Below are 24,970 nucleotides of genomic sequence, written 5' to 3' on the forward strand. Positions count from 1 at the left end.
CGTCTTTTACTGATTCTATTTCTCTTTCAGTGGCTTCTATGTCACACTTGCTCAAAACCATTTTTTTAACTTTCAGCACTGTAAGTTCATCTAGGGATCTCAGAATGAAGCCCAAGTGTGTTCTCCTTCATGTATCCTCACCAGGCAATTTTGTCAGTGAGGCATGAAGCAGACTAGAATATAGCTCACTGTCGCACAGCTGTGTTGGTTCTACAGTAAAAATGTCAGTACATGAAGCAAATGATGACTCTGAAGACCCAAGGAGAGTACCGGTGGGCCATTTTACAGAGCCGTTTTTCTGAGCACAGTCCTGTTGCAAGCCTTAACTATGAACATTTGTTAGTCTTTGTAGCAATGTGCAGTGCTGCAGACATAGCAGAGTGAACACAGGGATAGCTACAATGACCAAGAAAGCTCTTAGGAAAGATTGGATTTGCAGGGCAGTGTACAGACCTTTCCTCTCTTCCCTTGTGCTCAGTTAGATTTACTAGATTAATTTGCAAATAATCCAGTTAACTTTGTTTAAAAATGTGAACTGCATCTTGAACGACAGTCAAATTACATTGCATACATTGAGAGATTCAGTCTCAAGACATCCCTAGGTTTATCACGCTGTGAGCAGCATTGCATTGAGACCTTTGAAAAGGAATTAAGAAATCAATCTCTTTCTCCACATCAGTATGATCCCGAGCTTTCGTCACGGCAGTTTGGGGTTGAGCTCTCCCGACTGACCAATGAGGAGCAAGCGGTGCCACTGGTGGTGGAGAAGCTCATAAACTACATTGAAATGCATGGATTGTACACCGAGGGCATTTACAGGAAGTCAGGCTCAACCAGTAAGATAAAGGAGCTCCGACAGGGTCTTGATACAGGTAAGATGAAAAAGAGAGAGTCTCAGAGGGGGAGCAAAAGGGACAGCCGAGAATCTCTGTGAACAGGGAATTCATGTCATCTAAAGGGGGCCAGAGCAAAGGAACCGTTTTCCCTTCCCCCACCGTAGACTCTGGCTTTTGGTACCATGAAACTACAGATATTTCTCTAATACCAGCCTTCACCAAAGTCTGCACTGTGTTAGAGCCCTCCTGTCTTGTGGAACTGTTTAATTCTTCCTTGTTTTATTCCTCCTCTTGTGCACAAGTGTGCAAAAAAGAAATTGGGAGCAAAAGCTACATTAACAAGGCTTCATATTTATCAACATCACCTAGACTTCCAAAGTGCTTTACAAACTCTCTCTAAAGACTTTCACCCCTGGAAAACTGGCTCCTTTCACTACAAGAATTTTAACATGGTCATATTAAAAAAGCAGGTGCCAAGGTTGTGCACTGTGTGATCTGAGGTTGCTAAAGTATTGATACCTGTTTTTCTATGCAGTGTTGTTGTAGCTCTGCTCACTGTAGAAGAGCCTGAGAAATAAGCCCTTGTATCAGAGGCCTGAGGGCTGGGCTAAAGTAGCGGTCAAAACTTTGCTGATATAAAACAAAATCAGGCTGTGAGCTAGAGGCAGGCCCTTCTCACAGAATCTGGCAAGAACAGGGCTGATATTGCAGAAACACACGTTGCTGAGTGCTAAGCACAAAACACACACACACAGACACATTCCAGAAGGGTGGTACCAGAACACCCCATACCAAGAATGGTACAAACACATTCCCCAAAGATAACAGGAACACACTGACCCTGCCTAAAGATATGGTCAGGATGACAATATGATGGATAGAAATGTACAAGGTGGTGGGTTGTGATATCAGAGGATGTCAACTATCAGAGGAGCAATATGTAATTTGTTTGTATCTGTGTATAAAAATGTATCTTGGGGGCAGTGTCTTTATCTAGCCTAGGGAGGAACCCCGCTGTTTGCTGAGCTGGTCCATTGTTATGGGTATACATGTATTAGTGCAGGATACTAGTACTGTGCTTCATCAAAATAAGCCTGGCTGGGTGCCTTCATGCCTTAATGGATCTTGTGGTCATTGGGCGGTTCGCTCGAGGTCTGCCATGTCAGTTGTCTGTGCCAGGCTGGGGTGGCACACAGAGGGAACACACACAGGCAGCCGAACATCTGACCACACCCATGATAGTAGAGAGACGGTGAGTGAGGTAATAGCTTCTGTTGGACTGACGTCTGTTGGCAAGAGACAAGCTTTCGAGCTACACAGAGCTCTTCCTCAGGACCTCTCTCACCCACAGAAGTTGGTCCAACAGCAGTGGTTAGGTAATAGCCAGTGCTAGTACTGACATGAAAACACTGGCTTGTTTACTGGATCAAAACTGATCATTTGCTTTTTCTTTGGTTTCTTTTCCACTCCCTCCACTCGCCTCGGTGAACAGATATTGACAATGTGAATCTAGATGACTACAATATTCATGTCATTGCCAGTGTGTTCAAACAGTGGCTGAGAGATTTGCCCAATCCCCTCATGACCTTCGAACTCTACGAGGAATTTCTGCGAGCTATGGGTAAGGAAGGTCCATACAAATCCTATACAATCACACACAAAACCCAAGACAGGGATGGTACAATTAGCTGCAGGTACCAAACCCAGTTTCTGCTTGCCCAGAACAAGCAGTCTTTTTTTACTTTAGTTTTATCATCACCATTGTCATGACAAGCAGCAAGCAAGTAGATTGTGTGCTTGTACGATTGTACAAGCGCCAATTGTATGGAGTGTTTGAATCCAAAAAGTCATTTTGGTGATCTGTCATCTTTTATGACGTAACTGGCAAGACAGTGCTGGAGCCTCTCCCATCTGCCTCCCTCTTAGAGCCTTTTTCCACTGCCGGGGTCTTTCCTGCAACAGGGAAAGACTCCATCGGGGGTGATGACACTGCTAAAAATAGGCAGTGTAGGTGGGAGGAATGACTTTGGCATTTAGAAAGCCACGTAGGTGATGCTTAATTTGTGCCAAGGCTTGCCAGGGCTGAGCTCCGGCACATCTGCTCCAGCAACTCTCTGCTGTTGAAGTCTTTCCTTGCAGCCTCCTTCTGCCAGAGCCTTTCACTGACGTGTAGGTAGGCACTGCAATGTGGACACAGCCTGCTTTTCACTGTGCCATGTAGCCACAGACAGCACTGTGACACAAACTAATCCCTTACACTGTTATAGTAGTCAAAGCCTTTGCCGTTCAGAGCCCTGGTACCACTGGGCTTGCTGTGTGAAAGTTTAAAAAAAAAAAGCTTGAGCCCCGGCACCTCTTTCGTTACAAATTAAGCAGTGTGTGTAGGGTATATCCCCACTGCCTTCATGCATGTCTTTACTCACCTAAGCAGTGCCTCGCCATCTACATTGCTATTTCTGCCCGTGCTAGAGTGGTATGTAGCATATGATTTTGATGGTGAGCAGAGCAGAATGTGCAGCATAGACGTGCCCCAGGAGACATAGTTATTATTCAGCTTTCAACTCTTTTGGAATCTGTTTAAAAGAAATCAGTGTCTTATGCTCATGTTTTTTGCATAGGATACTGCTACCCGAGGGACCTGCAAAGGGGGCCTGCTTGTATAGGCAGGGAGTTGTCATCCCTGTCTCTGTGCACTAGCCTCCTGCACAGCTCCCCTGTACTGGGCCATTCACACCACCTTCACAAGGAAAGATGGCAGAAGACACCATGGGGAAGTTGCCTGTAATATGTGTAACTGTGTGTGCTCTCTCCAGGCCTGCAGGAGAGGAAGGAGACCATCCGAGGCGTGTACTCTGTCATTGATCAGCTCTCTCGCACCCACCTCAGTACCCTGGAACGCCTCATCTTTCACCTTGTGAGGTAATGGCAGACCACAGCGTGGGATCGTCATACTGCAGCCACTCTTTCTCTTCTCCTTCCTCACTAGGGGCCTGATTCTGATACACTTACTCCCCATGAGTACCACTGTACTCCATGAGTAGTTCCACTGGAACAAGGTACTGTTCTCCGTGAGTAAGAGTACCTGAACACGGGCCTATGTGATCCAAGTACTTTTGTCGGGAAAAAGGGGAGTGAAACTTCGCAAGGGAGTGCTTTAAATTCTGAAATGGCTTTAACGCTCTGGACCCAAGGGCTCTTTTTCCAGACAATGCTCTCATTGACAGCTAATGCCAATAATGTTCTTCTTTTTATATATAAGTTCCCTTTCGTAATAGCAACAAATGTTTCAGACTTGCTGAGAAGACAACCACTGTAGGTCTCAGCTGGTTACAAACACATGGTTCCATGCCATAGACAGGGGTGAGCTGCAGCCGGTTCGCACCGGATCGCGCGAACCCGGTTGTTAAATTTAGAAGCCCTTTTAGAACCGGTTGTTCTCAGTGGGACAAACTGGTTCTAAAAGGGCATTTAAATTTAACAAGCGCTCCCTGTTGCCCGGCCCCAGCTCACCTCAGCTCTGTCTCCACCTCCTGCCATGAATGCTCCTTCTTGCTTCTCCTCCCACCCTGCTTCCCGCGAATCAGGAAAGGCTGGAAGCCTGGGAAGGCTGAGAAGCAAGCAGGCTTCCCCGGTCCAGGAAGACGGGGTGGACGGGGCAGGGGTCCCTGGGTGGGGGAGGCATGATTCCTCCTGGGGTGAGGAGGGAACCGGTTGTTATGATTTTGGCAGCTCATCACTAGCCATAGACCTAACCCACTGAGGAGTGCAGTAAGATTGCAGTGGATCACAGTACTGCCATGTGTTGCACCCTTTAGTTTGAACATTGAGGGTCTAGGGATCATGTGTGATGCTTTTGCATGAGCTTAGACAATATCTAGTTCAGGCTATAGTCACTGTGTTACAATCTGCGAAGTTTCCTGCCATCTACATGCATTTAGACACATCTGTGCTCTGTTTCTAAGGCATAGCTTAATGATGGCTAAGTGAGTTGCTTGCTACTGTAATAAATATGCACTATATCTATTCCTTTTTGGAAAGTAGGTTAAGTAGGTCAAAACAAAAGATTTCCTAAAGAGTGTCATGGCATGTTGCGTGGTTCACTCAGTATCCATTGTCTTACCTTTTTGCCCTTGTCTGGTATAATATTTACATCCTGTTGGTCTAGTTCTTTACCAGATACAACAAATTGAAGCTCTTCACTTCAAAGCTATATAATATTGTGGAAAATCTTCCCCTGGCAATGACCTCCAGATCTCATGTGCATATACAGCCCTCCTCTCCCTGCCCTGCTCTGAATTTGTATTTTGTCCTCTTTCTGTTTCTCTACAGGGGTATTTCCTGCCAGTGTTATGTGAATTGGAGCTACCTTTAACCCTTGCTGCTTTGTTGTTTATTGTTTAGGATTGCCCTGCAGGAAGAGACCAATCGAATGTCAGCTAATGCCCTGGCCATTGTGTTTGCTCCCTGTATTCTCCGCTGTCCTGACACAACTGACCCACTGCAGAGCGTTCAGGACATCAGTAAAACAATCACGTAAGAATATAGCATTACAACTTCCAGAGTAAATCCTGTAATGAGGTCATGTCAGGACAGTCAAATGATCACTGAGTAATGCACTTTAATGTGCTGTAGAATGACAGCTACAAACGCATCACTGGTTTGCAAATGAATTGCCTTAATGAAATACTGTCTATTCTATCAGTAACTAGCAGCTGCTAAAGTTAAACCTTTTAAAATCTGCAGGATTGGATAACCTGCACCCAGGAGTTTTTAAAGAACGGGACAGTGAGCTCTCTCCGCCATTGATGTTGATATTTAACAAATCCTGGAGTAATGGGGAAGTTCCAGAGGACTGTACAAAAAGCTAATGTGCCAGTATCTAAAAAGGATTATCAGGATGATCTGGGTAACTACAGGCCAGTTAGCTCAATATCAGTCTCAGGCAAAATCATGGGAAAGCTGACGTGGAAGGTAATCAGTAAAGAATTGAAGGATGGCAGTGTAATTAGTGCCAGTCAACACAGTTTTTTATGGAAAATAGGTCTTGTCAAAATTGATTGGATGCCAGGTTTGGTTGGCAGAGGTAACCACGTTGACATCGTTGACTTAGATTCCAGTCGGGTCATCCTGATTAAAAAATTAACACTATACAGATTCAGTGCAGCAAATATTAAATGGATTGAAAATTGGCTAATTGATATCTCCAAAGTAATTGTAAATAGGGAATCATCATCCAGTGGGTGGGAAGGGTTTGTAATGGAGCCCCTCGGGGATGTTTTTGACTTCAACTGGAATTTTAAGAATAAACATGTTAGATTGTGAGAAGCTCAGATAATAGGGCACTGGGGGTTAGATAAGTACCTAGGATGGATAGTGGATGCAGGAATCATTTGATGAAATTCTATTCAGGAGACCAGACTACATGAACCTGCCTGGCCTTCAAATCTCTCCTAGAAGCAATTCTTCTGCCTACAGATGTGAAAATTACTTTGAATCACTCTTCTAAAGGTTCCTTGTAAGAAGAAGTCTCTTTGTAACTTGACTTATATACGCCGCCTTGTATCATTACTGCTCTAAAAAGATTTCTTCCAGAAAACAATACTGATGGTATTAAACAAAATATCTGCCCCAGACACCTAATCACTGTCATTGCCCTGCGACTGCCTGTCCAGCTTGGATGCAAACAAGCACAAGTGTGTGTGTCTACAAATAGATATAGCTAGATAGCGCAGCATATCCGAAATGGCCATTCTTCTTCGAGTGATTGCTCCTATCCATTCCAGATAGGTGTGTGCGCCCTAACTGGAATGGATAGGAGCAACACATCTCGAAGAACAACAGTTACTACGGTGAGTAACCGTCTTTTCTTCTTCGAGTGATTGCTCCTATGCATTCCAGTTAGGGCGCGCACACCTATTTGGAATGGATAGGAGCAACACATCTCGAAGAACAACAGTTACTACGGTGAGTAACCGTCTTTTCTTTCAGCCTTTCATTTGAACACTCTGTGCTTTCCTAACCTTGGTGGGTATTTGCCTTTCCAGGGGAAGGACCTGTTTCCCTGATGGAGCCCTTGGGGAGCCCTCCCTTTAGTCCTCTAGTTTAGCTCCCCTGCCTACTACTATTTGGGGCATTTCAACCACACTGTTCGTTTCCAGCCCACGAAGCAAGAGAATTGGCACAGCACTTAGGCGACATGGTCAGCTCAAACACAGCCAGAGTTTTATCCTCCCGTTTTACCACTTTCTTTTTTCCTTTTTGCAGCTGTGTGGAGTTGATTGTCGTAGAGCAGATGAATAAATACAGGGCTCGTCTCAAGGACATCAACAGCCTGGAGTTTGCTGAGAACAAAGCAAAAAGCAGGCCGTCTTTGATCCGCAGATCAATGGTAAGATTCGGGTGGAGGGTGGGAGGGGGTTGAGCTGGTAGTATGTTCTGTTACTGTGTCAGGAAAAAATGGAGCAGACCTTTCCTTTGTTTTAGGAGGACAAGTTTCTCCAGCCATGTCATTGATCGTAACTTCCTTTTATACATAAAATTCAAAGGAGAACCTCGTGTCCATGCAGCTATTGTGTATTTGCATAGTTTATTCAGTGTGTCTGTTGTAACTGAGAAGAATGTGCATGGTACTAAATTGAAAATCAGAGAATAATTTGGTACTGATAAGCCAGCCCTGTCCTTTCCTCTCCTTTTCACTCAGACTAATCTCCCCTAATCTTCTCCTACCTATTACAGTCTCCCTAGCCTCTTACACCTCCCAAAGCATCATATCCAGGGCCAACAGAGAGACTGAACCTCAGCCCTGCACTTGGCTCCTTGCGTTTCCTGAGCCACACATTTATACCAAAAAAAAGCCCAAAGGAGATGGGAATGGTGCCTGTCAAGAGTTCTAAAGGAAAGTGCCACAGAAACGTGGTCTCTGGATTTCACAGGCTCATTTGTACATTTTGGGGATATATTTCGCAAATTTGGACTAATTTATCCTGTGTTAATCAACTCTTTGCTGGCTCTGTTCATGACCTCCTCACTCCTGCACTCAAGTCCCCTAATCCCACAGTGGCCTGCTGTCTGGTACTGCCCACTGTGTTAAAACCCTTCACTTGTTTCCCTCCTACATAACTTCAGGGGGAATCTGGGGTGAAGCTGCCCTTAACCAAGCCCTTGCTTTGACGCTCTGTGTGCAAGTCACTTCATTAGTACTGCCTTCAGCAGCGAGGACTGAACTGAGCTGCCTATAAAGGGTCACTTTCTTTTCCTCCACTGCCTTTCTGGGAGTTTAGAATACCAGCTCATTTAGCTTTCACACACCCAACTGGGTAGATGAATGAGAGGCAGAGTCTGGGAATTGAAGCGACCTGTGTCCCCCTTTGCTGTAAGCTGAATAAGCAACAGGCTGTCATCTGCTGTGTTCTGCTCATAGAATGAGAAAGAATGGCTGATTTATCACAGGACAGTCAACCCAGGTCTGTGCTGCTGAAAGGAAGAGCAGGCTCTCCATTTATAAAGACCCAGTATCCTCCTGTGGCATATCCTATCAGCTCTAGCTTTTTTGCTGTCCCAAGCACAAAAAAAAAAAAGGGATGGCTGGACTGCCGAAGCAAAAACAAACAAAAAAACCAAAAAACCAGCAGCCGCAGGGAGTGTGTGGAGGGTGGTCAAGGCGGCTCGCAGGGGGGTGAATGGTGGCGCCCACCCCCTGTAGGCAGCCAGGTGCTGCAGCCCGCTCGCAGCCGGGCGAGACGGGCTCCCTCCTTCGGCCTTGGGATGCCTCTCCTGGGGGCTGCAGGAGGTGCTGGCTCAGCCACTCCTTTAAAGGCGGCTCAGCCGGGCCGGGCTCAGAGCGGCATGGGAGGCGGAGGCCGGTGCAGGCAGCGGGGAGTGGCATGTCCCGGGGAGCCCGGCAGCACGGTGAGCGGCGGGGATCGCTAGTTCCTGCCCCCCACCCCCACCCCCCGGGCCGGGGTCCGTGCCCCGGCTGGGCTGGGACTGGCGGAGCGTGGGGAGCCAGCCGGGGGCTCCAGAGCTGCAGACCGGGCTGCCAAAACAAACAAAAAAACCACGGCAAGGTGGCCGGAATGCCCCACCCCAAGATTAGCCAGAATGCTGCCCCTTACAATGTGCCACCCCAGGCATGTGCTTTCTCGTCTGGTGCCTGGAGCCGGCCCTGTTACTGCCTTATTATCGATCCGCTTCCTAATGGTTCCTAACATGTTGTTAGTGTTTTTGACGGCATGTGGAGCAGATGCTTTCAGAGAACTGTACACAATGACTCTGAGGTCTCTTCTTTGAGTGATAACAGCTAATTTAGACCCCATCCGTTTGTATGTACAATTGGGATTATATTTTCCAATGTGCGTTACCCAGTTCAGTACAGGAATCAGAGGCACAATGTTACCAGACGTGCCCGTTACTTTGGGGAGGCTCATTAATTAGGGTTACTCTTCTGTGGGGGAAGGGAGGGGTGGGGCGGTTCTGTAATTCTATTAATGTGTTGCTTATGTCACTTGTGTGTTCTACTCCTTCCTTCCACAAGTCCCCTCCCAATGGAGCTCTCCTGCAGGACCTAGGTTCCCCAGGGCTAATAACTAGAACTAGACGAACATGCGCGCACACTAGCAGAGCAAGTCAATCAGCACTCCCCAGCTGATCCCCCTCATATGTCCCTGTGTTCAGTGGGCTGGGTTAAGCAGCACTTTCAAGCTGGTACCCTCATGCGCCCCTGGTCTCAACAGGCTGGGTTCAGCAGCACTTTCCACTGCTCCCCGCACCCACTTATGTGCCCCAAGTTTAACACATTCCTATCACACTTTCACATTACAATTGTACTGGTAGTAACCCATTTGATGAGCAAACCCCACAGTATTTTGGGGCACTACAGGGATCTTTAGCTTAGGTACAAGAAGTGTTGCTGCAGAGTAAATGGGGGAAGCTAAAAACACAAAAATCTCAAATTGATAGAGAGAGAGAGAAGCAACCAGCTGACCCATAACAGTTATTGATTGAATCATAGTGATAACCACACCAGGAGGGCTAAACAAACATAACAGCTACATTTTAAAGGTTAATACCTGAGGTAGGAAAGAAAACAGAGAGAGAGAGATGGATCTCACCCACTCCATGAGGCTTGAACTGGTCGGGGTTCCCAGGTGATGGTGGTAGCTCAGGGTCCTGAGTGCTGGAGACAGGCAGAGCCCCCAGCACGATCAGTCAGGAGGTGGAATCCTGGTGGAACTGATGCAGAGTTTGGGTCTATACATCAGAACCCTTTCTTGGGCATAGGTAGGGGAGTTTGTAGAGAAAATACAGTGGTTGAAGGGAGAACACTAGATTTGTTTATGGGTAAACTGATGGCTCAAGGGTTTTCTTTAGGCTAGACAATAGGAGCTGATCACTCTTGGCTATGGGTGTTGTTTTCTTCCGGGGAGCTCACAAGGCAACTAGGCTGCTTCAGTATTTTGGGATATGAGTCAAAGATTTATTACTAGAATTGGTCTGATAATTGCTGAGCTGAGTGTGTGCAGGCATAGGTTCATTAGCATCTGGAGCAGGGATTCCCATGATTCGATGCGTCCCTGCTTTCTGGTCCCAGAGTTCAGTGCGGTTCTCTGTTCTTCATTCTTTATGCTAATCCCTATTCCATCTTTCATGCAGTTGAGGCATGCGGAGTTGTCTCTGTTCTTCATTCTGTATGCAAATGGAGATGTCTTAATCTTGTCACCCTTGTCAGGAGGCGTCTAGGTATGTCTCCCCAAACCCTTCACTGTTCTCTGCAAGCCTTTTCTCTGATCGGTTTTGGTTCAAACAGAGATGGGAATTGGGGGTGTCCTTCATGAGTCACACAAGCTAGATACTGTGCCCTGGTTCCCCAAAAACACAGAGCTGACTGGTATCAACAATAAAGATGGCAAGTGAAGTCTAGTACAGCTGGAGAAGGTTCATTCTTCATTCTTTTTTAATTAGACTCAGGAAACTTTTCATCAGTTTGGATCTCTGATTGGAGCAATAGCACCATACAGCTGTGATTCACTGGCCACGTCTCGTCAGTGGGTGTTTGACTGTATCAGCTGCCTTCTCTGTATACAAGGTGAGGAGACTATTAGCAGGTATAAGTAATTCTTCCCCATTAGCAGGTATAAGTAATTCTTCACCTTCTTTCACTGTTGTAATGTCCATTTTTTTGCCTCTCTAGTTCTTTCTGTCCTGTCTGTTGGCACTTAGATAACAGAGTGGTGGGCATCTTGTAAATAGCTCATTAGAAGAGACGATTATGATGTGTAAAGAGTGTGGCACACTTCTGGGAACTGTACAAATAATAAATGGTCTGCACCAGGTAGATAACTGCTCAGTTCCTTAGGGCTTCTCTACACAGGGACACTAAGGAGAGTTAATCCAAATGAACTAAAGGTGTAAATTTTAAAGTGTCATTAAACACGTGTGGATGCTCTGATTCTGAATGAAAATGGCCCTTCTTAATTTTAGTGAATTACATGAATTAAACTAACCTGAAAAAGGCCCCTTTAATTCTAAATAAGTGTGTCCCCAGAGGTGTTTAATGAAGTTTAACTAATGCAGTTTGAAAATGAATTTGGATTAGCTTTCTTGACTATCTCCATGTAGACAAGCCCTTGGTACTAAACATTTTCATTCTCTTTACCCTGCCACTGGCTGTATTGGAGGGGTTTCCTGGACTAATTCTTTAAACAAAAAGTTCTTGCAGCAGCCCTCTGTCATGAGCATTCAAAGCTATTGGAGTAAGTGTAGGCCATTTTCCCATTTGTGAAAGAGTGGGACAGGGGTAGGCAATCTATGGCACGGGTACCGAAGGCGGCACGTGAGCTGATTTTCAGTGGCACTCACACTGCCCAGGTTCTGGCCACCAGTCCGGGGGGCTCCGCATTTTAATTTAATTTTAAATGAAGCTTCTGAAACATTTTAAAAGCCTTATTTACTTTACATATAACAATAGTTTAGTTATATATTATAGACTTATAGAAAGAGACCTTCTCAAAACATTAAATTATCTTACTGGCACGCGAAACCTTAAATTCGAGTGAATAAATGAAGACTCGGCACAGCACTTCTGAAAGGTTGCCGACCCCTGGCGTAGGATATTCTTTTCACCTAATGGTTAGATGTAAAGGGATAGATCTTGGTTATTATTTAAGGCCATTTCCAATTAGGGTGACCAGACAGCCAATGTGAAACTCATGCAGGACTGGGGTGGGGGATAATATGAGCCTATATAAGAGAGAGACCCCAAAATCGGGACTGTCCCTATAAAATTGGGACATCTGGTCACCCTATTTCTAATTATTATTAATCAGTCCTAAAAAACAGTGTTGGTGATTCAGAAACAGAACAAGGGACTCCAGTCTTTGAGTGTACAACATAGAAATCCCAGCATTGTTTAGAAGTGACGGATGAGCCTGGGTTTCCTGCCGAAGGTTTTGTCCAGCCCCATCTCTTTTACAACGAGAGTTTGGTGGAGGGATTCGCTTCTACATTGGAACCCCTCACATCTACCTCCATGAGTTGTACTTGAATGTGAGATTAGATGTAAATAGTGAGAGCAGAGAGGCTACTGAAACCAGACACCCCCAGAAAGCTGCTCCAAGCTGAATATGGTGCTTGTTCAATCCTGTATCAGTAACAAGAACAGACCATTACTGTTAACTTTCAGACATTTAGGGTGTAATCCCGACTCCATTATAGTCAACAGGAATTTTGCCATTGACTTTGATGGGGCCAAGGTTTTACACTATGCTGATAACAGCCTAGCACATGGATCCTCCTGTATGAATGTCCATGCAGTAGAGGTTCAGTTTCATTAGTCGTTACAGTACTTTTTTTCCTTTTCTCCACTCCAGGCCAGCCCATGAACCTGGGGTCAGCGGAAGAGGAGCTGAGATGTCTCCGTGAAGAACTAACAGCAGCTCCGGACCCCGAGGCTCTGTTTCAGGCATCTTCCAAAATGGCCAGGGTAACTGACTCAAAAAACTTGTGCGGATGTTCTAGTGACCAGACACCCTTCATTTTACATTTACGCTTTCATGATGCCTTTCCGTACTTGGAGCGAGCTGTGGGCGAGGGGCATTCGTTGCTAGTAACCAGCCAAGATGCTTTTCATAGATGTGTGCTATGAATGCCATGTAAAATCCAGATTCCACAGAATGTTGCACACCCATGAAAATGCACACGCAGATGCGCACACATGTACCTATCCAGCTATCCATGAGAAAAACTGTATTAGTGGAACATCAAGCTGAGAACCCATCCAGTCTTCATTCTGTCACCTTGTGGGTTTGCCTTAGCCTATATTTGTGTGCATGCCTCTCTTGACTTCATTGTATATATTGTAAAAAGATGCAGTGTATCTAAGAGAATACAAACTGGAAACTTACCTCCTGCATATCCAGTACAATGTTGTGCTAACTGTGCAACAGAAGCTTTGCCTCGAACCTGATCTCATTAGTGTAGAATACAAAAATGTAGTATATAGACTATGGAGAGAATTTTAATCCCAAATGGCTAGCTGGACATGAGGCTAATTAACAAATTGTTAATTAATCAGAAGGGTAGCCATTAGTCTGGATCTGTAAAAGCAGCAAAGAGTCCTGTGGCACCTTATAGACTAACAGACGTATTGGAGCATGAGCTTTCGTGGGTGAATACCCACTTCGTCGGATGCAATTTGCTGATGCATAGATATTTTTCCATAGAGATATTAGGCCTCCATTTTTACAAGTGCTGGAGCCAAACATCATTGCAGTCTCTCCTGTTTTTGATTTGTTCCCAGGTTGTTAGTGAGTACTTTCCCCCAGAACAGGCCACAGCCTTTATTGAGGCCACAGTGGAAAGTATGCTGTCTGCCAGCCCCACCTGTGCCACGGCAGCTGGACTGTGGATGAAGGTTATACTGAAGGAGTGTGGAGATGCCATGCTTGATAAGGTAAAACGGGAAACTGGAGAGGTTTTCTGCCTAAACTCGAGGCTTTTAGATCTTTGCCCTCATGTGTAATGAACAAAAATCTTGCTGTTTCTCCCCCTCGGACATAGAGTCGATTCCATCTCTGTTCCCACCCTAAACTAGGCAATGGCAGAATCAATAGCAATAGACAGAGAGAATCGAAGGGAAAAGGAAGATGGTTGGTTATTTATTTGTCTGGCTTGTTGCCACAGTATTCAGCCAAGAAAGGCTTGAAAAAACACTCTGGGGAAAAGACAAGAAGACAGAATGACTGGCACTTGGAGGCATCCAGTTCTTAGGAGGCCTGTGGCTAAGGGCTACCTGGATAAAAATAGTCCTGTAGTCATTCCCAGGGAGTCTGGAGCCTGGGCTCTGAGACCCATCCTCTTGCCAGGTTTCAGAGCCTGGGCTGCAGCCCGAGCAGGAACAGCTACACTTTTAGCCCCATAGTGCAAGCCCCTCAGGCCCAGGTTGGCCTGAGCTCTGAAACTCGCTGCTGTGGGATTTTTTTGGTGTGTAGACGTACCCTTTAAGAATAGAAGGAGGGAGGGAGAAAACTATAGTGTCTTTGGGATCCACTATTTATATGCCTTATTCTGGAGCCCAGTGCGTTAGGGCTAGATGAAAGGAGCACTCCACAAATCTTCTATCAAGGCTGGTGAAAGGCCTCAGGACAGGGAACCCTTGCAGCAGAACTGCCACGTTTGCACAGTGTTTCGAAGATGTGAAGGGCTAGGAATGAATGAGAGGTCGTCACCTGTTCATAGTCCCAGGCATTTGCACACTGTGTTTAAAGCACTTGCATATTTTGTGCTTGTGGTTGTTTATGAACTGTGCATCCTTCGAGGCAAATGGTTGCATTTGGCTGCTTAAATCACACCTGCAAAATCTGGGCAAGCAAAGCCTTCTTTTGTGCATGCCAGCTGGTTTATTTAATGCATAGCTGGGCACCACCACATTAAATTACCTGGTATGTACAGGGAAACCCCGCTCAGGGGCGGCTCCAGGCCCCAGCACGCAAAGCGCGTGCTTGGGGCGGCACACCGCGGGGGTGCTCTGCCGGTCGCCTGCGGGAGGTCCACTGGAGCCACGGGTGCCACCATGCTTGGGGTGGCGAAATGGCTAGAGCTGCCCCTGACCCTGCTATAATGCGCCCCGTAATAATGCGAATTCGGCTATAACACGATTGTAAGGTGGCTCCGGCCGCCCCAGGCCAAAAAAAAAAAAGCGGCTGGAGCGCCGTGGAAGCGCAAAAGAGAGAGAGAAAAAGAGAGAGAGAGAGAGAGGCTTTGTGAAGGGAGAGGGGCTGGAGTGCCCCCAAAGGGAAAAAAAGCAAAAAATGGAATGTGCCTTCCCCACTGCCTCTTCCCACCTGCCCCCGCTTACCCTTTTGGTGAGAAGAGCCACTCTCTCCCCGGCTGCTCCTCTCTCTTCCTCTGCCCGTTGCACATCTCCCCTGCTCTCCCCAAGTGTTTCCCTCTCTCACCGCATGGCTGAGAGCTCCCGCTGCTGGAGCTCCACCCTTTCAGTTACTGTGGTGGGCAGTTCGCAAATGCAAGTAGTTTTCTGCCCAAGAGAAATCGACCGGCTTGAAACTGACCAGCTTGAAATGGTAAACCCTGCTATACCGCGACCCCACATTTAGCGCGATCCAATTTTTTGGACCCTGATCATCGTGTTATAGCGGGGTTTCGCTGTATGTGTGTGTGTCAGTGTTAATTTTTACAGCCAAGTGTGGGCAATTGTTGTGGGTTAAAGTTACACAGACATATTTGAACGTTTGTTTCTTGAGAAATTTCTAAAAAATCAGCAAATGTCTAAATAAAGGTTTTGATTCTGTAGAATGAATGGAGAGAAAGAAAAAGGGACATTTCTTTCTGGTTTTGTTCCTTCCAGGTGCCAGCTATTGTGGATATAATATATAGCCACATGGCTACTATCCAGGAGGGCAGCTTGAGGCAATTCCTGCTGGAGGCAGTGTCTATTTTAGCTCACCATCACCTAGAGGCAGTGATCTCCAGCCTACTCAGCAACCATCTGCCGATGGACAGGTATATACCGCTACCTATTGCATTCATTTTGGTAAAACATGGATCCCACAGCTTTGCTGGGAGATGTAGGGCTTTATTTAAGCAGCAGACATTTTGGGATAATTCCTGATGGTTAATAGCCTGGGTCTTTCTCCAGGAAGGTCCAAGAGCATGTTAAGGTGGGGTGTGGAGAGAAATTAAGTGTCATTCTGTTTCCATTAATTCATAACTGCTTTGACATCCTAAAGACCTAACTTTACTGGTATAACTGGAGTGTATTGTTGGAAACATGTACTTCTCTAGCAGGGCTGGCTCCAGGGCTTTTGCTGCCCCAAGCAGCAAAAAAAGGGCGGGGAATAAAAAAACCCTGCGATCGCGATGTGCAGCTCTACTCCTTCGCTCTGAGAAGGAGTGAGGGACCAGCCGCCGAATTGCCACCGAAGACCCAGATGTGCTGCCCCTCACCATTGCCTGCCCCAAGCAGCTGCTTGCTGGGCTGGTGCCTGGAACCGGCCTGGCTCTCTAGACACCTGAATTGACCTCACTTTGGAAATTAGCAATTGCTGTTGATTTCCTGGTAGCATGACAGCTTCAAGTCCAATCCCTGGCTGATGACAAAGAATAGGGCCAATATTGTCATCAGACCGCCGCTTGGTATCGGTCAGGGTGTGGCTGCTAGAATAGAGTTGCTGTCCTTGGGATTTAAAACTGGACTGGAAGCAGATCCATCATTTCATTTAAAGGTCCCCAACTGGGTTATCAGTTATCAGTGCTGGAATCTAAGACCATAAGAACGACCATACTGGGTCAGACCAAAGGTCCATCTAGCCCAGTGTCCTGTCTTCCGACAGTGGCCAGTGCCACATGTCCTAGAGGGAATGAACAGAACAGGTAACTGTCAAATGATCCATCCCCTGTTGCCCAGTCCCAGCTTCTGGCAAACAGAGGGTAGGGACACCCTTTGTGAAGGGGAACTAGGATGGCCATGAATATTCGTTCTCATAATTGTATGTCCAGTTAGTAGAAATGTGGCTTTTCTTTCATCCACTTGCCTTCCAAACCCTGGATCTTTGGGAGCCACATGCTCAGGATTCCATATTTACTGGGAAGTGGGAAAACAGGAACTGAGATTGGCGCTCTGTGTCCTGTCCTTCGGAAGTCTAGTATTAATGGTTAGGCTGCAGTAAGACTAGGTCACTTAACCTAGTTCTGTAACTGGAAACTCAATATTTAAACAGGAGGAGCGTTAAAGGAGGACAGTGCTCCTAACTTTCTCCTCATAGGCAAGGAGAAAAGTTGGTCTTTACTTAAATAGGACGCATTCAGTCTGAGCCACAAAAGTGTCCAGGGGTCACATGTAACTTCTGTTAAATTGCAGTTACACCAGTGAGCTGTGGAGATCTCTGGGGGGAGACCCCTTGCTTGCCACTCAGGTCCTACAGGTCCTAATAGAAAAAATAAAGACGTCAACAAGCCAAGAAGAAAGCATCACCTCAGAGACTGAAACTGACAGGCATTTGGCAGCTGCTGAACCTCTCTCAGTAAGTTAGATGACAGACACGCCTTTCAGGCTTTCCTCTGCCCTGTGACAATCCTGCTGCTGGAAAGCTAGAAGTGTGGTAGAATATTGCTGTGTGGGCACTTCTCCTCTGATGTACTGTTTCCCTGAGTCCAGCTCTGCTGTCTGTGGAACAAATACGCAGTTTTAGAGTATGTGGCTGATTTACTTAATAACATCTGGCAATTAGAGAGTCTTTGAACCAGGTTGCTCACAGTGCTTTGCAAATATTCCTTAGGACTCACAACATGCCTTGGTAGGTCATACACATTTTTACAGATGTGGGAAACTGAGCCATGAGTTAAGGGAGTTGCTTGCAGTCATTCAAGTTACCGGCAGAAGTGAAAATTCAGTACAGCTGATATCAGAAGGGGAGAAGAGGATGTGATGGTGTTGGGAGGAGATCTCATTTTTTACCATGCTCTCCTTTCAGGCAACATGTGCCATCTTTGAGGTGGTGTCAGCACAGCAGTCGAGCAAAGCTGTGCAGGAGCTGCTCCCAGAGTTGTTTCCTGTTCTCCTGCAGCAGGTCAGCCGAACCTCAGGACAAAAGATGCCATTGCCAAGGATAATCACCAGGAGCCTATTCCAAAAAGACCAACAACATACTGAGGGCAACCCTTGCCGGTAATTAGAAGGAAGGGAGAGAAACAAAGAATTCCAATAGAGTTGTGTGACACTCCCCAGGAATTTCCAGGGTTATGAGGCACCTTACCATTGCCTGCCCTTAGAGTGAGGAAGTCTTGTCTGTGTCTGCTGTGGGTCAGTTCCCTAAAATGACCAGGCTCTGGCAAAACAAGCACTGCCATCCAGGCCTCCTCAGACCCCAGTCTCTTTGTACAGGTTAGTGATAGGCACACACCAACCCCCGAGTCTTCTGACCGTTCCGTATAGTGTCCAGACCTTTATCCACTGAACACCCACAGAATTACCGGGCGTGCTGTTCCCTATGGAACAGTACACACCAGTTTACTTCTTATACTTTAGACTCTATACTTTATACTTTATTACTTATACTCTATAGTGCAAAACACACAGCACTTAGATATATTTATAGGGCAAACAAGAACAGAGATGGTCAAAGAACAGAATTTCCAGTGACAGTGAGAAAGAATGCAAGCAAAAAATGGTTACATGTCAAATGAAATCATAACATGGTCCTAGAGACTAAACTTACCCAACAGGTTAACCTCCTGTCTAAAGATGTTTCTCACCCAACGTTCTCAACCAAGCCTGATAGTGACCCCGCTGTCCGTCTCGCTGGCCATCTACTTCCTAAGTGAAAGATGCCAGGGTGTCTTCTTTGTCCCCCAAATATACTAGAGCAAACCTTTGAGGTGTACCCCAAAATTGGGTCCCCACTCCCTGTCTCCTTCCTGTTACTTTTCTTTCTTTGAAGTTCTCACAGTCCTGAACTGAATGTGAACCCTACATGCTTAATTTACATGTAAACAAACAGATGGAGAAACATTTCTTGCCTTAAAGAAAACCATTTTTTCACCTTTCCTGGTGACTAGTCCCTAGACACAGATCATAAGAATGTAATTTTCAATGCATAGACATGGCTCTTTACACAGCATCTGTAGATGTGTTTCACAATGATATTGGTGACATGAGCTTTTATTTGAGACTCATATGGCAATCTTTTAGTGATCTTTTAGCCCCTTAAACCACTGACTCACTCTGGGAATGTCCGCCTCTGCAAATTCCTCTGTAATTTTAACTGCGGGGTCCAGATTAACTGGCTGGTGCCACGTAACCTATACTCAGATATGCTCAGGGTGACTCTGAAGAAACTTCCAGAATCATGCAGTCCATGATCTCCCCCACAGTTTGAGTATGTGGCCTTACCAGTAAGTGGTCCAATCTTTCAATTTCTATGCAAATGCACAGAGGCCTAATCCCTCAATCCATCTTTCAACTCTCCATTTCTGGCAGTACTTTTCTGTGGACAGGCCCCACCTCGTCCAGCATGGCTGCCTTAATCACGTCCTAATCTCTTGCCCGCTAATCACTAAGAGCCATATATGTGCTTCCCCGGTTAAATGGGGTGTCAGTCGAAAGGCCCACATTGTTCTGTCCTTGTGAGGTCTCACCGCTGCTCCTTTAAGAGTAACCAAAACCAGATCAGGGTTGTTCGCAGGTCCCATTTTACAGAGTCTGATCTCCTGTGCCTGGTTTCCATTTCCTGTCACGGGACTTGCCAGACTTTGGAGGAGTTGTTGCCAGACCTGGGCTTGTTCCTGTATAAATTCCTGAAGGCTCTTTTGCTGTTAAACCTACCAGGCAAGCAAAGGCTGTTTTTCTGCCTGGTGGGATTGTTAGAAGGTCTTCTACACCAGCAGTTCTCAACTGGGCCGGTTTTAGGGGGTCCGCCAAGCAGGGCTGGCAGTAGACTAGCTGGGGCTTAGGGCAGAAAGCTGAATCTCTGAGCCCAGCCAGGCTGGAGCCCTGAGGCCCAGCACCTGCACTAAAGCCCCAGCCCCTGCACCCTGTGGAGTTAAAATCTAGAGCCAGGAGCCCCAAACTCTGATGCCTGGCAGGGCAGAGGCCTGGGAGTGGGCCATGGAGTATTTATAGCTTGTTGAGGTGAGAGGAGGCTCAGAAACAGAAAGGTTGAGAACCCCCTGTTCTAGACTTCTCCTTGCTGCTTCACCACCCATTTCAGTGTGTTCCCTCCATCACCTGGACTGCCAGACCTCTACCCCGGCTTCTCCAGCAGGCTCTCTATTTGCATAGATAACAGGGAAATCCCTGATGAGCCCCCAGCTGTGACAGAGAGGGGTGTTGCACCCCCACATCTTCTACAAACACAGACCACGTTGAGACTTTCTTGCTTGTAAACACCAACGTGAAGTCTATTTAATCCCCCTACCAATACATAGCACCTTTATCTTGTATCTCAACTTTCTAAACTCTTCTCCAAAATGGGGGGAAGGTGTTTCCACTCAGAGAGCTCACTTTGTCAGGCTCTCCCAGCTTTTTGTCTTTCTGTTTCTCTTTGGGTGACCAGACAGCAAGTGTGAAAAATCAGGACAGGGGGTGGGTGGTAATAGGCACCTGTATAAGAAAAAGCCCCAAATATCGGGATATCTGGTCACCCAAGTTTCTTTCTCTGTCTGTTCCCCTCAAAGGGCTCCTGCCCATGTCCTTTTATACAGTTTCCCTGTTAATGGAATGATTGGTTCCATGACTCACTAGCCCCAATCTGACCTCGTAATCAGCTACACCTCTGTCCAATTAGGCTTTCTGTAAGGAACTGAATTAGTACTAATAGTGACCAGAGTGCTGACTCAAGTGCATACCCTCAGCACTCTGTCACATCATATCTGGAGATACAACCCCAAAATATCCACTAGTGATCACCACATTCTATGCCCCCAGTTTTTGGGTCCTGATCGTGTATCTTTTTTATATCCTTGTACTCTGCTAGTATCCATACTCCTTGCAGAAAGTGAAAAATGACTGCAAAATTTTGTCCCTAGCAAAACTAGTTATATGAGATGTATGAGACAGAAACATACCTCCTGGCATCAAGTCCTTCCAGGGACACTGGTGTCCAGGATATTGCCAGTGGATGAACAGCAGACCTGACAAGTAACCTGGGCTTCCTGACTCTGTTCAGGCTGCACCTTCCTACTGATTGCTGCAGTTCTGTGCCTCTCTTTCCCCAGGTTTTCTGTCCAAGCGTTAGAATCTGTGCTTTCTAAAGCTGGGAATGAGAGACTGGTGAGAGTGCTCAGGACGCAGAAAACATGGATTCTGCTTGAAAACCCCCAGACTCACCATGAGGGAGTGTGTCTGCTGGTGAGGTAAGAGATCTAAGAGGCATGATTTTATCCTTGGGAATCAGTAGCAAATAGAGTGGCTGAGAGGGAACCTCCAGTTTATAGCTTTGTGGGGGGTGCCCTGGGTGGAAACACACAGCTCCCACCCATAGATATCAGAGCTGTCTGCTCAGAGCAGCTGAGTTTTTGAAGTGTGCAATCGACCCCATAAGTGGTTTTTTGCCTTCCAGTGGTCTGCTAAGATTTGGACTAATAACACTTGAGATCATCCAGAGCCTCCTCCCCTGGGTGAATTCCCCAATGGAAAACTTCCGAGTCACCGGCACAGCTTTCCTTGCCCAGGTAAGACACAGGGCTCCGAAGAGCAGTTTCACCATTAGACCATTGTCTGTTTGCCTTTCTTTTAAGGAGTTGTACAGTTCAGTTCATAGGAGTAACTGTCATTTTAGATAGTAGACTGGGTCCCCCTTTATATGGAAACCTGACAAGGAACTTCATTCTACCTTTCGGAGTCATTCTCTCGCTGATATTTGTATTGCTGTCATTGCCTATACTAGCTACACAACCACAGGCGCTGGCTGAGAGAGATACAGACAGAGTTTGAAGTACTGGACCTCTTCTGCCAAGTCCCAGTGCTGATACTAACCAACAGCTCCTGGTTTTGGTTTCACTCAGCAGATCTTCGGAATGAACCTAGTGTCCTAATACTATAAAACAAGCAACATACAAATACATTCACATCTGTCTTAGGTTCTCATGACGATTGTATCTGAGTACCTCAAAACTCTGTAATGTATGTATGTATCCCCACAATACTCCTGGGAGGTAGGGAAGCACTATTATTCCTATTTTACAGGCAGGGAGCTGATGCACAGAAGGGCTAAGTGATTTGCCAAGGTCACCCAGGAAGTCTTTGAGGGAGCAGGAATTTGAACCTGGGTCTCCTAAGTCCTAGACAAGTGTGTTAACTGCTGGACCATCCTCCCTTTCTACAGCCCTCCTCTAACATCTGCATCATATTTCCACTTATGCTAAGTAACTATCTTAGGGGCTCATCTGGTTCTAAGGAAAACAATCGATCTGTGCCTGGGATGGGCTGTTCCTGGGCTTTGAGGCTCCTTACAAGAGGCCCCATGGTCCTACTGCACCCTGCCCCAGGAAAAGAGCCACAAATCTGGGTCTGTCTAGAGAGGCCTCATGAGAGCAGCCAATCGGAGCCCATCAGGCTCAGCTAAAAGGAGCTGCAGGGCCTTAGCAGGTCAGTTCCTGCCAGGAACTGGAGGGGCAAGAAACGATGCTGCTCTCTGGCCACAGAAATTCCAGGGATTGCCAGAGTTTGATTCTGGCAGCATTTGCTTAAGTTGGGTTTGCAGGAAGAGAGTCCTTAAGAACTTGAACCTTGAGGTGAGGGTGAAGCTAAAAGTGGCTGGTAGGAAAAAGCAACAATGAACTGAAATCAAGCGGTGCCTAACTACTGTTTACAGGGTCCATGGTTTGGAACTCAGAGTTATGGGCAGGCCCTGGTTCCCCTACCACTTACAGTGGCATAAGCCCCAGGAAGGGGACAATGCTTACGGAGAGCTTGAACAAAGAGCAGAATTTCAAGGACCCAGAGTTGGGGCTGGAGACCCTAGTGAGGGCAATGGGACTGTTCTTGACTAGCCCAGAAGGGGTTCATTTGGACTTTGGGACTTAGCCAGAGGCCTGAGCCACAGAAGACTCACTGAGGTCAGCTGGCAGGGTGCACCAGGGGTGAGAAAAGGACTGTGGTACCAGACCTGGCCACTAAGGGGCTCTCAAGAGGTGAGTGGATCCCTATTATAGTGCCCAAAAGGAAAGCTGCATGTTTTTAAGACATTTCTCATTTGTGTGGAATGATAAAGTTAGTGTGTTATGTGCCACGTATCAGAGGGGTAGCCATATTAGTCTGTATCCACAAGACTGTGGCTATAGGAGGACTCCTTGTTGTTTTTAGTGTATTCTATGCCGGCTCAAATTCTATTCCCAATCTTAAGGATCATATTGGTGCTAATGGACATGTTGATTTTATTTCAGCTAATGACTGATCCCATGCTCAGGGAGAAGAAGTTGCTTAAGAGTGTCTTGCGCATCTTGGAAGAAAGGTCACAGGATAGGAACAGCATTGTCCGTCAGATGGCTGTAAGAGGCCTGGGAAATATAGTCAATGGGGCGCCTGTGAAGGTATGAGAGAATACTGAATAGGATGCAACATAAGTAGAGAATCCAAGGGAAATAATTGCTCAGAGTTTACAGAGGCTGCACACAATGCACTAGGCCAAATTCTGCTCTCTCCCATACCCTAGTCACCTTTTTGCAGTCAATACAGAGCAAGCTGGATCCTTTGGTAAACTGGGCATAAGCAAACAATGTGCACTTTGATGTAACCATATGTAAATGTATACATCTAGGAACAAAAAATGCAGGCCATACTTACAGGACGGGAGACTCTATCCCAGGGAACAATGATGCTGAGAAAAAACTTGAGCCATGGCAGATAATCAGTTGAACATAAGCTCCCAATGCGAAGTTGTGGCCAAAAGGATTGAAATGATCCTTGGAGGCATAAATAGAGGAATCTTGAAGAAGAGTAAAGAAGTTATTTTCCCTCTGAATATGGCACTCATGTGAGTGCTGCTGGAATGCTGTGTCCAGATCAGATGTCCACAATTCAAGAAGGATGCTGATAAATTAGAGGGGATTCAGAGAAGAGTCACAAGAACTATCAAAGGATTGGAAAATATACCTTTAGTGATAGACTCAAGGAGCTCAATCTATTTAGCTTTACAAAGAGAAGGTTAAGGAGTGACTTGAGGACAGTCTATAACTACTCACATGGGGAACAAATTTTGATAATGGGTTCTTCACATTAGCAAACAATGGTATAACAAGATTCAATGGAGAAAAAGGAAGCTAGATTAATTCAGACTGGTAATAAGGCGTACATTTTTAATAGTAATTTTAATTAATCATTGGAACAATTTACCAAAAGTTGTTGTGGTGGATTTTCGGTCACTAGCAATTTTAAAATCAAGATTGGATGTTTTTCTAAAAGATGTACTCTAGTTCAGAGACTATTTCGGAGAAGTTCTATGTTATGCAGGAGGTCAGACCGGATAATCACAATGAACCCTTTTGGCCTTGGAATCTAAGTAACTAGAAATCTAATAATAGGATTATGCACGTGTATTATGTTACCGAGTTTGGCTCATTGTAGCTAGCACCTGGTCTGAAATATAGCTATAGATCTCAGGAGGGAGAGAGGGTTGATGAAATTCCCACAGCTTCATAACTGCTAAAGAAAAGTTCTTAGAAGTGTGATCAGTGATAAGTTTTCTTTAATGTCGTATGTTTGTACAGGTGAAAAAATACAAGAAGTTTCTTCTGGACATACTGATCGGGGCCTTACATGACGTTTTCAGTTCTGAAGTGATTGGTGAGAGCATGAAAGCACTGGCCAAAGTCCTGAAGGAGCTGAAAGAGAAGGACATTGGTTCTTCCTTCAAAAACCTCACCGAACAGATCCGGGCCTACTTTGACGATGTATGTGAACAGAACTCTCCAACCCCAGTTCAACCGATCTTGATTAGACTCGATTTACGATGTGTGATGTGGACTCCCTGGGCATTGCTCATGTCAGAGTGCAGAGATTTTAGGCCCCAGGGAAGGGAGGTGTTTTATGGAGGAGGAGAACATTAGGAGGATGGGGATGACATCCCTGCTCCCACAGTCTCACCCTTCTGTTCTTGATTGCCACTGAGAACCTCAAAGAA

General features: G+C 46.0%; 1 protein-coding gene across 1 annotated transcript in view; it reads left to right on the forward strand.

Moving 5' to 3' along the window:
• LOC123353840 (maestro heat-like repeat-containing protein family member 2B) overlaps positions 1-24,970 on the forward strand; it is a 66,203-nt gene that overhangs the window by 20,319 nt on the left and 20,914 nt on the right. The window contains exons 20-34 of the mRNA XM_044995256.1: positions 680-872; positions 2,329-2,457; positions 3,650-3,755; positions 5,238-5,369; positions 7,101-7,224; positions 10,797-10,920; positions 12,704-12,816; positions 13,633-13,785; positions 15,700-15,854; positions 17,212-17,374; positions 17,825-18,018; positions 21,066-21,203; positions 21,410-21,521; positions 23,235-23,381; positions 24,558-24,740. Of these exons, the coding sequence (XP_044851191.1) occupies positions 680-872; positions 2,329-2,457; positions 3,650-3,755; positions 5,238-5,369; positions 7,101-7,224; positions 10,797-10,920; positions 12,704-12,816; positions 13,633-13,785; positions 15,700-15,854; positions 17,212-17,374; positions 17,825-18,018; positions 21,066-21,203; positions 21,410-21,521; positions 23,235-23,381; positions 24,558-24,740 (2,166 nt within the window). The remainder of the gene's footprint in view (positions 1-679; positions 873-2,328; positions 2,458-3,649; positions 3,756-5,237; positions 5,370-7,100; positions 7,225-10,796; positions 10,921-12,703; positions 12,817-13,632; positions 13,786-15,699; positions 15,855-17,211; positions 17,375-17,824; positions 18,019-21,065; positions 21,204-21,409; positions 21,522-23,234; positions 23,382-24,557; positions 24,741-24,970) is intronic.

Source organism: Mauremys mutica, chromosome 20, assembly GCF_020497125.1.
Source record: "Mauremys mutica isolate MM-2020 ecotype Southern chromosome 20, ASM2049712v1, whole genome shotgun sequence".
NCBI classification, from domain to species: domain Eukaryota; kingdom Metazoa; phylum Chordata; order Testudines; family Geoemydidae; genus Mauremys; species Mauremys mutica.